General features: G+C 32.2%; 1 protein-coding gene across 4 annotated transcripts in view; it reads left to right on the top strand.

Moving 5' to 3' along the window:
• Positions 1-17500, top strand: part of LOC124954626 (neurotrimin-like) — a 275085-nt gene that overhangs the window by 84032 nt on the left and 173553 nt on the right. For all 4 annotated transcript variants that reach the window (XM_047507842.1, XM_047507840.1, XM_047507841.1 and 1 more), the window contains one exon: positions 10593-10702. In XM_047507842.1, coding sequence (XP_047363798.1) covers positions 10593-10702 — 110 coding nt within the window. The remainder of the gene's footprint in view (positions 1-10592; positions 10703-17500) is intronic.

Here is a 17500-nt window from a genome sequence, read left to right as displayed (position 1 = left end):
TTTTTTGAATTTAATACCACTCGAATTTTACACTTTTTACAATGAATTATATATATATATATATATATATATATATATATATATATATATATATACATATATGAGAAGGCATTAGTAGGCCAGTAAGGATATTACGTACGCGTAGCAATCTAACAAGAAGGACGACGCATCCGAGACACCGGTGAGCTTGATCGATTTTAATTTCCTGTCTGCCTTTATGGCCGCGAAGCTTATTCTCTCGCGCATAGAACGCGGCTTATACGAGCTTGCGTTCTACTCTTTGGATTACGTTCGTTCGCGACGAGAGATGGTCGATTAATTTGCTACATTGCCAACAACGAAGGCAAACCGTTCGATCCTCGAATCGGTTTATCATTCTCTCTCTCTCTCTCTCTCTCTCTCTCTCTCTATTTTTTTCTTCTTCGTTTAATTTTCTTTTTTTACGCTTCGTTAACGTCCATTTTTATTAGTTGCTTTATTTCACTCTAACGATGGCCATCGTTATCACGTGGATAACTTTCTCGATCGAAGAAGTTCTCTACATCTGCGGATGAATCAATTCAAATGTGTTCTATTATTTTCCATTAAAAATTTGAAAAAAAAAAAACAAAAAAAAAAAAACAAAAAAGAAAAAAAAAGAAAAGAAACAGAAAAAAAAGGAAAAGACAAGAAAAAAAGAGCAGATAAAAGTATGAAGGAAAAGTAATTGTTATAAAAAAATTATTAATTGCTCCTTGTATTAATTAATAAAATTTTATTACATACGCGCGTAGGATTAAGATTTGTCATGCTTATCATAGATACTTTTTCATTATAACAATTCAATACGATAATATTACACAGAGGTCACATTAAAGCTTGTATTAATGAGGCTTAAATGTTTTTCAATATTTCATGAATAAATATCATGAACATATAGGCATAGTCCCATATGAATTGTACGTAATAACGATGGTAACATCTGGTGTCTATATCAAATTAAATAAATAAATAAATAGATAAGAATGAGAAAGGAATTGGATAAATGAAATAGCAATAATATATTGAATGCATTTTATTCTTTCGTTACTATATAAAAAAAAAAAAAAAAAAAAAAAAAAAAAAAAAAAAGGAAGAAACTATTGTTAACAACATTGGAATGATTTCGAAGATTTGAAAGAAACTGTTCGAGAGAGGAGTGGTAGATAAAGAAAGAGAGAGAGAGAGAGAGAGAGAGAGAGAGAGAGAGAGAGAGAACGTTTAAATCGTAAGTAGTCATCTCGACAATAAATCAGACAGGCTGTGAAGCTACCTTGACGCTTTTAGCTCTATCCGGAATTCGTCGCGCGTGTCTTAAGGCGTGTAAAGTCGATGGAGGAGAAAGAGAAGAAGGAGGAGTAGGAGGAGGAGAAGGAGGAGGAGGGAAGAAAAGGGATTGGAAAGGCCTATCACTCAAAGAGCTAACTCCTCGCTAACGCCATAAGTCATGGTGAGGAGTCCTTGGCAAGCCCCTTTTTGGTCCCAAAAGAAAGGCCAGAAATTTGATTCCCTGGTGAATCTGTCATCGCGTGTGGTGACACAGTGAGAAAGAGAAAGATAGAGAAATTGGGGTTGGTTGGTTGATCGAAGGAATGGGGATGAGTTCAACGGGGGTTGCTTCGAATCGTCCCCGGGGCAGGAGTTAAGGCGCAAGAGCTGGAAAATGAGAAAACGAGACGGACGTGCCGGAAAGGAGACAGCGACCGAGTGAGACGACCGTAATTGAGAAAGAAGGAGAAACGGCCTCTACGTGGGAGGATATAAAAAAAAAAAAAGAAAAAAGAAAAAAGAAAAAAGAAAAAGAAAGAGAAAAGAAAGAAAAGGACGGAGATCGCGCGAGATTGAAACGAGCGAGAAGTACGATCCTCCTTAGTCTCGCCTCTACTTTTTTTTTTCTCTTTTTTTTTCTTTTCTTTTCTTTTCTTTTCTTATATATTTCTATCTCTATCTCTATCTTTATTATCTTTCGAACGCCGACGACGGGGGGTCTCGATGACGATCGTAAATCGTCTTCATTTCTCACGATAATTGATAATAACCATCGATCTTGGTTAATTATTGATCGTGTTACAAATTTTTGACAAATGACTTTTTCTTTTCTATTCAATTTGTTTATTTCTTTAGTGTGCGTGTATGTGTGTGCGTTTTTGTTTATACTACAGTTTGCGTTCTAATTATGTATTTAATTTTTAAGCCTCCTTAATGCAATTATTTCTTTACTTTTTTTTTTTCTTTTTTCTTTTTTTTGGATGTACGAAAAAATTATATGCAAGTAACAATTAAGAATTTTCGATAATAGAATGAAATAATGTTTAAAATTACAAAATGTTTACAGCATATATATATATATATATATATATATATATATATAAAGTAAATATAAGATTAAGTAATTATTATTTGTTATGAATTTACGAACTTTGAGAGAGATATTTTTTTGATTGAAAATTTTGTGCTGTCGCACAAAAAATTGTTTATTATTTCTCCTATCGAGTAGCGTTCTTTTTTTTATTAATTTTTTTTTTGTTTTTTCTTCTTTGTTTTTTTTTCCTTTTTTTTTTTTTTTCTTTTTTTTTTTAACTTTTTTATCGTTCATTTTTTTCGCAAGAAAAATGATATTTTATATTCAAATTTAAAACGTTTAGATATCTTTTTAAAATGATTCATATTCTCGTAACAAAATTTACGATTTGGATGGAATAAATTAAAAAGTCTTATTCTCAAATAAGTAGTAGGTGCCAGGTTGTTCAACAAAACTCAGACGAAATTGGCATTGAGCTTGTTCCTCTGTTAAGCTTCGAATGCGCATCACGTCGGGAATAAACTGTCGAAAGCTCGACGTAAAGTCCCCGAACGAGGTTCGCGCGAGCGGCTAAGAGCCGAAGGTAAACGAGAGTTCTTCCTCGTCGTTACTAAGAGGATCCCAAGGTGCATTCTGTTCGATGCACTCGAATCTCCTTCGATTCTTCCTCAAGTTTGTTTTCCTAAAGGTGATATTTTAAAGGGACAATAGAAAAAAAAAAAAAAAAAGAAAATTTAAATAACAAATTCACCCGAGGAAACTCTTGCTCTCTTTTTTTATTTTTTATTATTATTATTATTATTATTTTCTTTTTCTTTTTCTTTTTTGATGCACCTAATCGATATTTATCAGGCACGCAATTTATATGATTTTATTTTATTTATTTATTTATTTATTTATTCATTAATTCATTATTATTATTTTTATTATTATTATTATTATTATTATTATTATTATTATCTCGATTTATTCGATCGGAGTATGGATTTTCTTTTTATTTCATTATTATTTCAATTTGTTCGTTCAATATGATTTTCTTTTTCTTTTTCTTTTTCTTTTTTCTTTTTTTTTTTTTTTTTTTTTTTTTTTTTTTTTCTCTTCCTTTTTTTCTTTCCCTTAATATTCAAAAGATAGATACACAATGAGAATTTATGGGAGAAGTTTGCGATGTAATCACTCTCGACATTGTTCAACATCTCGAGAATACATTTCGAATAGGTACCATCGAAAAGGATGAGAGAGAGAGAGAGAGAGAGAGAGAGAGAGGAGAGAGAGAGAGAGAGAGAGAGAGAGAGAGATAGATAGAGAAAGTACCGTCTTGGGAATTTTTAACGTTGTGGATAAATTTGAAGAGAGAATTTTATTTTTAACTGCTTCTGCTTTTTCTTTCTAAAATAAAAATTTTCTCTCTCTCTTTCTCTCTCTCTCTCTCTCTCTCTCTTTCATATACACACACTCTCTCTCTCTCTCTCTCTCTTCCACTTTTCGTTTCTTCCTTTGAAACGACACATACAATTTCGAGGAAATAAAAGTTTAAAAATAACTCGTAACGTGATGTTTCGTGACGTTCTATCATATATTCACGATACTTTCTAGAACCTAGCAATACAACATCGAACACGTGACACGTGATCGTTTTTACTTCCTAAATCATTTCTTTGGATAGTAGTATACCAATATATCTGGTAAATACATAAGGAACACGCGAACCTTGGGATAGACTCGATAATGTTGCAGGCTTTTTCTTTTCCTTTTTTTTCTTTTTTTCTTTTTTTTTTCTTTTTTTTCTTTTTTTTCTTTTCATTTTTTCGTTGTTGTTGTGAACAGAAATTTCCGATTGCTTAAACGAAAATGCCCTTAAGTCTTAAAGTTTGCTTTATCTTCATCGTCGAAAACGTCATAAAAAAGGAATAAGAAAAAAAAAAAAAAAGGAGTTATTATCTTTGGTATGCTTATTTTATCGTCTTTCGCATAAAGCTAATATTCTTTTAAGGAAAAACAAGAAGAGAGACAAACAAAGAGGCGAGAGTTTGCTTTCTTTCTCTCTCTCTCTCTCTCTCTCTCTCTCTCTCTCTCTCTCTCTCTGTCTCTGTCTCTTTTTCTATCTCTCTTACTCTAGACTCTTGTTAAGTCTGAAGGCTCGGCAAAGTGCTTCACACTTAAGATAAAAAGCACCCTCTTTGAGATTTACTCGTCGGCACCTTTAAACCTTGAGTCTAGCCGACTTTTTCAACCCTCAGCATCTTATATAATATAAGCGTTTCAATTTTTAAGTAGCACACCCCCATAAATAATGATCGATATCACGTCTGATCTCATGCTATTCAGCAATTTTTTTCTTTTTCTTCCGTTTTCTTCTTTCTCTTTTTCTTTTTCTTTTTCTTTTCTTCTTCTTTTTTTTTCTTTTCTTTTTTTTTTTTTTTTTCTATACATTAAAATCAATCTCCTAAATCGCCTTTCATTAATTCACACTGAATTCTCACGTATGTATATTCCATCATATCTTATCAATTTTAATTGTTCGCTTCTAACAAAGCTCATCACGATAATTATCCGAAGATATTTTAATCATCAAAAAGTATCATACTACGTAACATAATCCAAATGTTGTTAACATTCTTTGACAAATATAATACGAGTATAGATATCATTTTTATTTATTAATTACTTCAATTTTTTTAATTACTCTTAAATTTTTCATTATCAGTTCGAGCGTTTATTACGGACGATTTCTAGGTCTCGTTTTTGATGAATTAAACACGTCTGTTTTAATTGCGAAGTTGAAATTCTTTCATTCTCGTAAAAGAGAAAGAGAGAGAGACAGGGAGAGAGAGGGAGAGAGAGAGAGAGAGAAGGAGAGAGAGAAATAAATAAATAAAAAAAGAAAGAAAGAAAGAGAAAACGTAACGAACGTGACGTAAGCATATATAAATCGTGTCTTGAAACATGTAGCAGGGAATGTTTACGAAATTAATAGGACAGCCTTGATAATTACATCGAATTCCTTGGTACCTCTCGCGTAGGTCGTTAGAGAAACACGCGTCCTCGTCCTTGTCCTCGTCCTTGTCGTTGTCGTCGTCGTAGTTGTTGTTGTCGCAATCGTCGTAGTTCGCCATCGTATTTCTCGTATTCGTAGTCGTAGTCGTAGTCGTAGTGTGACCGGTGAACTGTCGCGAATATTAATTAAAATTCGTGCGAGCACTCGAGCCCTAATGAAGAGATCTCTCCCTCCTTTAATCACCAGGAGCGAAGAGCCACACGTAACAACTATGGTCGTTTATGTATCGAGCCTGTGTGTAATGGTAAAATGGGGAACATATGTAATATACGAATTTACGAACGATAGAACGAGATGACAACTTTGACGTCATTGGACAAGTTTTTTTTTCTTTTTCTTTTTCTTTTTTTTTTTTTTTTTTTTTTTTCTATTTTCCTCTCTTCCTCAACCCCAACCCCAATCCCACCTCCAACCACTCCCTTATAGCATACGAACACTTGTGTTACTCCAGATTTTCTTTTGATTTTCTTTTCTCTCTCTCTCTCTCTCTCTCTCTCTCTCTTATCCCGTACGATTTAAAAAGAGAAAAAGAAAAAATATTCCTTTTAAAGTAATAATAACACTTCTTGTTTCTTTTTTTTTCTCTCTCTCTCTCTCTCTCTCTCTCTCTATCTTTCTCTATCTCTCTTTTACTTATTTAAAAAAGGAAAATGTGGGAGGAGAAGAGAATATAAGAGAAGGATAAAGAGAAAAAAGAAGAAGAAAAGAAGTAATGTAAAAAAATGAGTCGATCAATAGTCAAGTAATTCTTGAAATCTCATCTTTTTATATCTCGTATTATTATTATTGAGTTTAACCACGTACTCGATTAACTTTCTTTCTTTCTTTTCTTTTCATTCTTTTCTTTTCATTTCTTTTCTTCCTACCTACCTATCACGATTTTTATCCGATGAAAATTTGAAGGACTACTCGTAAGAAAATATAATTAAAATAATTTCAATCTCTAGCGTGTGTTTCATCGGAGATCATCGAAGAGCGTTCTCATTCGAGATGGTTACAATGACTTTCTATCCTCTCATTGGATATTTTCTTGTTCCTTTCCCCCGTCCCCGCCCCTCTCTCCTTCTCTTTTTTCTTTTCTCTCTCTCTTTTTCCTTCGTTTTTATCATCCCTCGACATCTCATATTATCGCAGTGATGAAATCTCGAATTCTTCTTCTCGAGCTCGTGCGAAAACCACGCTCGAGTATCTTATTAATTATCGTCCGTCGAATGCATCTCGAGCGCGAAATACCTTCCTCGGTAATTAATACATCCCGGATGTTTAATAAGGTTAGTCTAATAAGGCTCGCACCGAGCTAGCTCGATGGACTCCCACAGAGATTTCTTTCTTTTCCGTTTGCAGGCTGCTTTGAGATCGACGGATTATCTCTCTTTCTCCCCCCTCCTCTCTCCTCTCTTTCTCTATTTCTCTCTCTCTCTCTCTCTCTCTCTCTCTATCTTTCGCTCTCATTTTCTCTTTCTCGAGGACTCACGTGGAACGGAACGAGGCTCGCAAACGAATTTGAAATATTTTCTCGATGAGAGCTCAGACTCTACGCCGTACGTACTCTCCTACGTATCTTCATTTATTATTATTATTATTATTATTTTTTTTTCTATTGTTCGCTCCTTTTTCTATTTTTTAATTTTTTAATTTTATTTCATTTATTTATTTATTTATTTATTTATTTAATTTTTCTTCTTTCTTTTTCATTTTATAAGCTATCGAGTATACTCTATCACTCGAACGTATTGTTCCTTTTGTTTAGATTTACGTATTATGATCGTTGACTTTCTAACAGGATTAACGTCAAATACATTCACATATGGGTCTGTCTCTATAAAGGGATAACGTTATTATGCGTATGAAATTTTATGCTAATATAAAAATGATATTTTGAAAGATCGATTATCGGCTTTGAGAACGCATCTATTACACGTAACTTGATCTCTTAAGATAAGTGAATTACTATCCTTTTTGAAAATAGACCAAACTAACGAAAATAGAAATTAGAAAGAGAGAGGGAGAGAGGGAAAGAGAGAGAGAGACAGAGAGAGATAACAGATCTGTTTCAAGAAGTACTCTCGCTCTTGTGTACAATCCCTTGATCCAAACCGATTTAATCTTTGGTATTCGTCCAAATGGAAATTTATTTTCTAATGCGTCTTGCGACTTTAAGGAATTATCACGAGACCCGATAAAAAGATTTTCACATTTGTTTTCTACTCTCATACGTATAACGATAATTTTAGTGGAAAAAGTATCATTTTCCGATGGGAGGGGGGGGGAGGGGTCGGGGAGGGGGAAAAAAACAAAAAAAAAAAAGAAAAAATCTTGACTTTGAAAGTTGACAGAATTTCTTTTATCGTGCGCGCGCAAAATGTCAAAAGTAAAAGTAAAATAATAAAAATGTAAAAGATTTTCTATATTCGACGAGAGAGAAAGAAAAGAGAGGAGCTTAAAAATAAAAAAAAAGAAAAAAAAAAAAAAAGAAAAAAAAGAAAAAGAAAAAGAAATACGAAAGAACGAATCTTGGATCGAAGGTGACCATGCATACATTCGTGTATCTACCATCTTATAGGGTCCAGCATCCAACATCCAAAAAAAAGAAAAAAAAAAAAGAAAAGAAGAAAAAGAAATAGAAAAGAGAGACATAGAGAAAGAGAGACAGAGAGAGAGAGAGAGAGAGAGAGAGCAATAGAGAGAAAGGGAGTAGTAGTAAGTACGACCACTTCGAGTATGGCAGCGACCCAAAGAGAATTTTCTAACAGCATATTCCTTAACCCCTCTCTTGACCCTCCCCCCCCTCCCCCTCCCCCTCCGCCCACCGCAGTCCCTCTCTTTCTCTTGGTCCTCTCTACCTTTAACCATTTCTTCTCTCTTTAACCCTTTCTCTCTTTCTCTCCATGTACGTCTCCCTTGGCAAGCGATAGTCACTTCGATTCAACTTTAAAAGTCTGCAACGGTGCATACAGACACGGGGACCAATCCAGCTCCATTTCTGTTCTTCCTATCTCTAGCGAGCTTCTTAGTAGTAAGAAAAGGGGATTGAAAGTGACTCGCTAAGACGGTACACTAGTTGCATCGAGTATCGGATTTGCTTTGGATCCGCTCTTTCTCTCTCTTTCTCTCTATCTCTCTTTCTCTCTCTCTCTCTCTCTCTCTATCTATCTATCTATCTATCTCGATTTCTTTCGTTACTATTATTGCTGAGAGAGTGTGTGTGTGTGTGTGTGTGTGTGTCTTTTTGGGAGAAACTCTTTCGTCGTCAGTATTCTTATCATACGTTAATAATAAATATAAAAGAAAAAAAGGAAAAAATGAAAAAAGAAACAAAGAAAAAAAAAAAAAAAATGAAAAGAAAAAGAAAAATATATCATGAATAATTAGTTGGGAAAATTGAAGTTAACTTTTTTATTTTTATTTTTCTTTTTTTAATTTTCTTTCTTTTTTTCTTTTTTTTTTTTTTTTTTTTTTTTTGATATACGTACGTAAAACTCGAAGATAAATTGAATGACGGATATCTCTGCATTGTTATTCCCGATTACTATTTTATTATTAATCATTGTTCCAAATTATTTAAAAATTCGATGTTATTTGGAACGTCGCTGAAGTGAAATTTTAATGAAATTAAAATTGGCTATTGACGAAATTATTTTAATATGAAAAATCTGTCGATATTAGGAAAAAAAAAAAAACTTCATTATATTTTTATCCTCGGAAGAATGAAAGTTTGATTTTTGTTATTTGCAAATATATTAAAGTTGTAAAATATAATCTAAAATAATAATAATAATAATAATAATAATAATAATAATAACAATAATAACAACAATAATAAAAAAAAAGATAAAAAAAAAGAAATAAAGATCGAAGGAGAGTGTTCGGTTGTCAAGATTTCCTTTCGAAGATTCGATCACTGTTCGTCAGTATGTCCTCTCTCTCCCTCTCTGTTCTTCTTTCTTCAGTGAGTGCGACCGTCCCGGAACGAAGACTTGAAAAATTGCATTTTGTATTCAATAACTAAGCTGTCACACCGAGCGGTGAGCTTCTATAACTCAAAGCGCATCCGCCTACGAACGTATGTCGGTGCAGATCGATCGATTTCCTTTTTCCATTGGTGGAAAAGCATAGAGATATACTCTACATACATACTCTATCTATCTATCTATCTATCTATCTATCTATCTATCTATCTATCTATCTATCTATCTCCTTCTTTTTCTTCCTTATGAAAATTCAATGACATCGTGATTTGAAAGATTTTTCTATTGATCCCACAGTATAATTTTTATCGACAAGAGAACGTATTTAATTCCTACAAATTTTTTTTTTCAAGATGATTTTTTTCAATTACGTGTGTCTATTGTATTATATATAATGTTTATCGACAAAGAAAATCGATATACACAAAACACAAATATATACACAAACACACACGCACGCGCGCATACATTTTGTCTCTCTCTTTCTCTCTCTCTCTCTCTCTCTCTCTCTCTCTATATATATATATATATATATATATATATATATATATATATATATTCCTTATAAAAATTCAATGACATCGTAATTCGAAAGATTTTTTTATTAACGATAGTATCGAATTTTTTTTTTTTTGTCAGGACAATGTAGATATTTCTGATTTGTAAAAAATTTCCTTTTTTTCCTTTAAGGCTTTTTATCGATGTGTACAACACACGTTCATATAGAGTATCGAAAACAGAATATATCGACATATTACAACTTCGTATATTTTTCTTTCTTATGAAGATTCAATAATATCGTAAGCTGGAAAAATTTTTCTATCGATCGTAACGTTGAATTTTCTCAAAAGTACAGTTTAACAAAATTTCTGTTAAATATTTTTCTTTTTCTTTTTCTTTTCTTTTCTTTTCTTTTTTTTCTTTTTCTTTTTCTTTTTTTTTTTTTTGTGACGAGATATATGCAAATGTGCATGTTACAACAATATTCTCGTGCAAATTTTTCGAAGAAACGAACGCTAAAACGTAGAGTCACGATTCATTCGTCAGATGTTAACGTAGACGGACATTTTCAACGAGTGTTTCTCTCTTTTCTTTCTTTCTATCTCTCTCTCTCTCTCTCTCTCTCTCTCTCTCTCACTCTTGATTCGTTCCTCTTCTCTCCCACTTCTTTTTTGTTTTTAACAAATTTTTGAAAGCACGAACTGTAACATCGTCACTGTCACAATTGGTCTTTTTCTGCCTTCAGTTACCACTGCACGAGATCCTGAGTTCGTCTCTGAAATAGGAAATATCACGGTACCGGCAGGACGTAACGTTAAACTGGCATGCAGCGTGAAGGATTTGGGTACGTTCAAGGTAAGTTAAAAAAAAAAAAAAAACAAAAAAAAAAAAAAGAAAAAAAAAGAGATCGGCAAAATTTAAATCAACGCGATACGTGATGATCCTTTGTGATCCATCGAAATATCGAAATAATAAATAGTTAAGGGATAATAGTTAAAAATTATTCTATCTTTTTTATAATTCACTCGAGCAAACTTGTCAGGATGAAGGATTAAGTAGCAACGTGAAATTCTAAAAGAAATCTTTTTAGATCTTTACGTTTAACAGAATCTCATCCTTTTTCATTTATTATTAGAAAGGATGAATGGATCAAAGTTAATTCATCAAGATATATTGTTCATTAACTTTTATATCTTACAATAAAGATAGACGTTAAATTTGAAAAAGCGTAAATAAATTGTGAAAATTCAAAAATAATTTTTCTTTTCTTTTCTTTTCTTTTTTTAATTCTTTTTTTTCCCTTAATTTTCTTTTTAATCTTTTTAATCCAATATTATAAAAATATACAATGAATTTCTTAAGATAAGAATATATATTTTTCAAAGTAATACAATTTCTTACGGACGATAGATAGACATTGGAATATCGAACGATAAGATTCCTATTTTAATTCCTCTTCTTTATCTTCATTTTTCATTTTTCATTTTTTTTTTTTTTTTTTTTTTTTTCATTTTCAAACTTATTCACACGATCATATAGACTCTCAGATATTTTACATCTTTTACATTGTAAATATTCCCGACAAATTATAGTACATCTTATGACAACAAAGTTATAAAGAAAGTTTGCTTTTAGATGTCATAAATGTCTTCTTACGCGCACATACCCACGCACGTATGCACGCATGCACGTGCATGAATAGGCACACATACGCGTGTATACATACATACATGCATACATGCATACATACACGTGAGAACTCTGTTTGCAAGATGCAAATGTATATTGACGGTACTCAACTGGGCTGATGTTCTTCACGCCTTTCACTTCGGTTTTACTTTAAGAACGCTTTAGAAACCCGTTGTGACGTATCGCGAGTCGTTTACAAGAAGCACTGACGAAGTCGTCGACGTGTGTTTGTTAAACAAGTTGCGGATGACTGCTTGCAGCTTCAACAGTCTTTCCGCAGTCTTCTTACTTAAAAATCATTCACGAAATTTACGTACATACATAAAATAGCTACGAACCTCGGAATTTATGAGATTTACGTGCTTTCTCGTAGATATCTTAATGAATGTAATCCGTCGATGGTGAGAGATTTCATTAAACTACGAATATGTCGAATGATATGATAAAATTATATTCATTATATTTTCTTACGGCGTTTCTATATATAATCACGAATTTTTGTTTATTAAACTTTCCTTATTAGCTCGCTCTATTATTTCTTTTTCTTTCTTTCTTTTCTTTTCTTTTCTCTTTTTTTTTTTTTTTTTTTTTTTTTTTTTTTTTTAAACTTTTATCATTAAAAGTATGTCATACTTCTTCAATGAACGTTTCTGAAGTATTTTTATCTTTTAAAAAAAGAAATATTGTAAGAATTATCACTTTTCTTTCTTCTTCAATCTTAAATTTAATAAATTTAATAAATGTTTAAACATTAAATATTTATCTTTGTCTAACGACAAAGATAAATATATTAGTTAATGAACAATTTAAGATTTCAATATATTTATCTTGACTTAAACGATAAAAATAAAGAACGAAGAATCACCCTTTCCTCTTTCATATAACATAAATTCCGATAAATTGAACGAATACACACGTGCTCATATATATATATATATATATATATATATATATATATATATATATATAATAGCAATATAACATAGAGTAAACACAGTGAAAGAAAACAATATGGATACAGTAAACATGATTCAGGTCCTTGAACTTTTACTAGGAGAACTAACGTCTGAACTGGAACAGACCAGTGGGAGGGTATAGAGAGGGATGGAGTTGGGGAGAGGGGATGAGGGTAGTATGTTCCAGTTCTACGAAATTGTGGGGTAGAAATAAACTGACGTCGTGAAATTTACGACGGCAAAGTATTTTCGGGTTAAGATCGTAGAACACGAATCGATTCCGTCTGTCGCAAGAAAAGTGAAGCGCTGTGCAAGAGCGAGAGAGGAAGAGGTGGTGGTGGGGGACAGAGGAAGGCATAAGAAAGAGAGAGAGAGAGAGAGTTGGAGGGTTAAGCGAGGAGAGGGATGAGAGGGGAAGGAAAGGGAAACAAAGACTACAATAATTTAATTCACATATTTCGCTATTTCATTTTATTTCCTTGCGTAGTTTTCCAGAACTGCTACTTTTTCCACTCCCTTTCCCCCTATCTCCAGTCCCATAACAATTTTATCATAAATAGGGAGAGATGATAGGTACGTTTGCCGAACTACTATATGATATCGATATAAATGGGTAGAAGCAAGCAAGAGAGCCTTCGCGGTTCACGCAAGGAAACTCTTGGAATATGTTCCTTGGCTTTGGTGGCACGTTTTATCTTTATTCAGGAAGACGATTCGTCTTCTTACTTTACACGTCAAGCCAAAAGTAGCACCTTGAATATGGCCTTCGTAATCCAGAGAAAGTCTTTCTAGGTATCGTTGGTGTGTCCCCGTTTCTACGTTACCCGGATAATATCCTTTATCTTGTCTCCACTCGATCTTCTATCTTTTCCATGTTTCACTATACTTTTGATAAAGATCACAAAAAAGAGCGAATGGAAATGACGAGAGAGAGAGAGAGAGAGAGAGAGAGAGAGAGAAAAGGTTAGGTAAAGATAATCGTATTGTCGATTATAATAAATATATGATATGATCTTTTTCTTTTCTTCTTTTTCTTGTACCTTTTCATTTTTTATTTTTTTCTTTCTACTTTTTGTTTGTTTTTTTTTTTGTTTTATATATATTCCCTTGAAATTATATTAGACGGAAAAAGATCGCGAATTATTTTTCATTTTTCATGGAATTAATTCGACAGGTGAAGTACTTCATTTTCTTTTTTCTTTAATTAAAATTATTGAATTAAAAAATATTAATGAAAAGGTAAGATGATATTTAATTAATGACAGATATAAATAAGAATGAAATAAATATTGGCCAATGGATATATATACGATATTTAATAGCAATAATATTATAAATTGCAAAGAACGAAATATATACATATATATAAAATATATTAGAAATCTAATATATATATTAGAAATAGAATTAGAATTGATCGGATATCTTTAAAATGAATGTGTTTGTAAAGAGGAAAGGGGGAAAAAAAAAAAGAAAAAGAAAATGAAAATAAAAATATTTTGATCGTCGTAAATAATACGTCGTATGAAGATACGTTTACGTTTACGTATATCATAGGTTGATCTATTCAAAGAGACGAACACGAAGGTAAACAATTCTATTACGCGAGGTGTCCCAGTGCGGTCGACCTTCAGTTCGGAGTTGTTCGTCGTAAATAGAAGTAGCGTGTCGGTTGATCGTAGGGTAATAGGTTCCGATATCTCTCTCTCTCTCTCTCTCTCTCTCTCTGGGTAAGGCGATATAAGGGTAGTTTAAGTGCGTGTTTAGCGCCACACCAACTCCCTACTGGCTTTTACATGGGACACTAAGGGCCACTAAGGGTTAGTATCGAGCTCGTGAGGAAGAGACTATCCTGCTAGGTAAACCTTAACACGACCATTGGGTCACGATATAAAATCATTCGGTGTATCTTACCAAATCTAACATTGTCCATTTTTCGTCGAATATCATTCTCCCTTTTTCTTTCTCTTTCTCTCTTTCTCTTTTTTATTTTTTCTTTTTTTTTCTTTTTTTTTGTTTTTTTTCTTTCCTTCATCCACTCTTTCCTCTTTTTTTTTTTTCATGACGTTCGATGAGAGCTTTTTCGAGCTGAATTATTTCGATGATTTTTTTACTAGTTATAACACGTATTTCCTTTGATTATCTTCGACGAGATTTTTCATTGTATTGTCCTAATGACGTTCTATGAAGTTTCATTAACAAATTGCCTGATATTGGATGGATTTTCTTGTTTTTTTTATTTTTTTATTTTTTTCTTTTCTTTTTTTTTCTTTTGATGTTTTCGATTAATTACTATAGTTTTTTTCTTTCTTTCTTTCTTTCTTTTTTTTTTTTTTTTCTAACTAGTTTCATTGAAAAATCGCTTTGACGATCTATGAATTATTAGTTGTAATTTTTTGGTTTAACGGATAAGTGTCAGTTCAATTTATAATTGATTACTTCGTATATAAGAGAGATTGAATAATAGAAATAACGTTAAAAGCAGAGATCGATATTTATATATCGATATATATATATATATATATATATATATATATAAAAATTCTATGCTATCTACTCCAAGTCAATAGGAAAAACTCGGGAATGAGTGAAAGCTCCGTAGCGAGGAATTCATGTTTTGTAGCCCTTTAAAGCTTCCACGTCCCTTTTCTCTGCAGCGTATCGAACAGAACGAAACAAATATGGTCGGCCAGTGAAAATGTTGTAAAAAATGTCGGGCCTCGAGCGATCGTCGATAGACATGGCTTGGTAATTCGGTGAAAAGCGATTTTCGAGCTTACCATCGAAAGCTTTAATCCTCGCTCACGGCGCGGCGTTGTCAGCGATCGATTATCTTTTTTATTTTTTTTTATTTTCTTTTTTTTTTCTTTTTTTTTCTTTTTTTCTTTACTTCTTTCTTTTTTTTGTCGTTTTTATTTTATTTTTTAATTTAATTCAATTTTTATTTTTTATTCATTTATTTATTTTTATCTTTCTTTCCTAACGTTTCAGATTTATAGCTTATCGATAATTACTGTATATACAGATAATGATAATTATAATCGACAGTAACGACAGATAAAAGATTTATCCTTTCTGGCATTTCCGTCGTTTGGTGGACCATTTTATTGTTTTCGATTTAACTCTCGCGAATTGAAATGTCTATGTCAAGCATAATTAACAATTTCCAAATGCCCATCCAACTTAGATTCTTCAATCGGTAGATTAAAAATTCATTCCTTCGGGCGAATAAACGGAAGAATAGATCCAAGATTTACGATCGTGGATAATCTTGTCGTTGGTATTCTTGATTAAAATTTTCTGAGATAAACGTTTATATATCTTTTTATAAATGAAAAAATAAATTATTATTTAATATGATTTAATTAATTATAATGAATTAATTATAATGAATATTTCTTTTTTTTTTATATTTTGAAAATTGCAAAAATTACAGATACGATCGATTAATAAAATCAATCGGGTATAAATCATAGACAATTTTAAAGTTTAATCGAAAATGAAAATTCTCTCAAAATCAATTGTTTTTCAATACATATTATAAACTTTGTTTTCCATAACTTATTCTAATGTTCGTCTGGTAAATGTAAAACGAGTCGAATTTTTACATTTCTTCGGGAAAATAAAATGCAAGAGCGGAAAGGTCCATCGTCGATTTTTCATAGATTTTATTTTCGAGCGTGCGAACTTGTGCGATCTTTGTAGATACGAAATCCGTTTGCTATTTTCATCGTTGCTGGGTATGGTCACCGAGAGGATAGGAAAAGATAGGATCCAACGATCGCCTGCGGAAATAGGACGTGGATTAGATGCGACTCGATAAGAGAACGTATTTCGTAGCGTCTCTCTCTCTTGATCTTTTCTTTTCTCTCTTTCTTTTTTTTTCTTCTTTGTTTCTCCTCCTTTTTTTTCTCCTCCTTTTTTTCTTTCTTTCTTTTTTATTTATTTGTTTTTCTTTTTCTTTTTTTTTTTTTCTTTTTTTCTTATTTCGACAATTCACACCTGAAAAAGTATCTTAGATTTTTCTCACGCTCGTTGAAAGACCTATGGGAGTCATAGATATTTCATTCATTTGTTTACTTCTTTCTCTCTCTCTCTCTCTCTCTCTCTCTCTCTTCTTTTTCTCTTTATATTTCTTTTTCCTTTGATCGTTTTGATTTTGTTTTTTCGACACGACGAAAGAATCTTTTCTCCTTTATAACATTTATTTTAAACGACGTTATCGGTTTTATCTGAATTTTCAAATATACACCTGATCTTTTTAATTTTTTTCTCTCTCTCTCTCTCTCAAAAATTCATATCTTGTAGTAAAAAAAAGAGAGAGAGAGAGAGAGAAAGGAAGAAAGAAAGAAAGAAAGAAAAAAAAAAATAAAATAAATAAAGAAAGGAACAAACATGTTGATCCTTTGAAACACCATACGCGAGTCAACGACGACATTTTTAATTCATTCGTTGATTTCTCCATTTTTCTTCGATCCCTTTGATCTCGATTTCGCTTTATCTTTCATTCCGTACCAACGTATAGTAATAGTATATACTTTGTCGTTTCAACGTGGCCACGCCGGAGCTATTAAAGTTCTCCTCGGATTATTCTCCAATTAATTAGCTCGAACGATTTTTCAATTGCCGCTTGGTCGGGACCATACCGTCTCGTCTCGACTTCTGAGAGCTTCGTTATCCTCGATTCGTTCTCGCCCTTAGACTGGAATGGGTAATGAACTGGGGGGGTAGTTTGTAGCAGGTTGTATTATTAAGATGTTACGCCCTAAGAGCTGCCGTGGGCTACAACGAGGTTGCCCGCTTTCGGGAGTTACAAAGTGATAGTTTCGAACCGACACTCGGTACGAACAAATCAAAGTTCGAATAAAAGAATCCCTCATTATTTCATACTTATATATATATATACATATATATAAATTCAAACTTTTGTATTGACAAATGAAGAAGAAAGGAATATTTTTGTTAATTAATATCGATATTTCAATAGTTATACGATACAAGCAATTTA

This window comes from Vespa velutina, chromosome 15 (genome assembly GCF_912470025.1).
Source record: "Vespa velutina chromosome 15, iVesVel2.1, whole genome shotgun sequence".
Lineage (NCBI taxonomy): Eukaryota > Metazoa > Arthropoda > Insecta > Hymenoptera > Vespidae > Vespa > Vespa velutina.
Note: the sequence above shows the minus strand (reverse complement) of the source record. Positions and strands in the feature narration are given on the sequence as shown.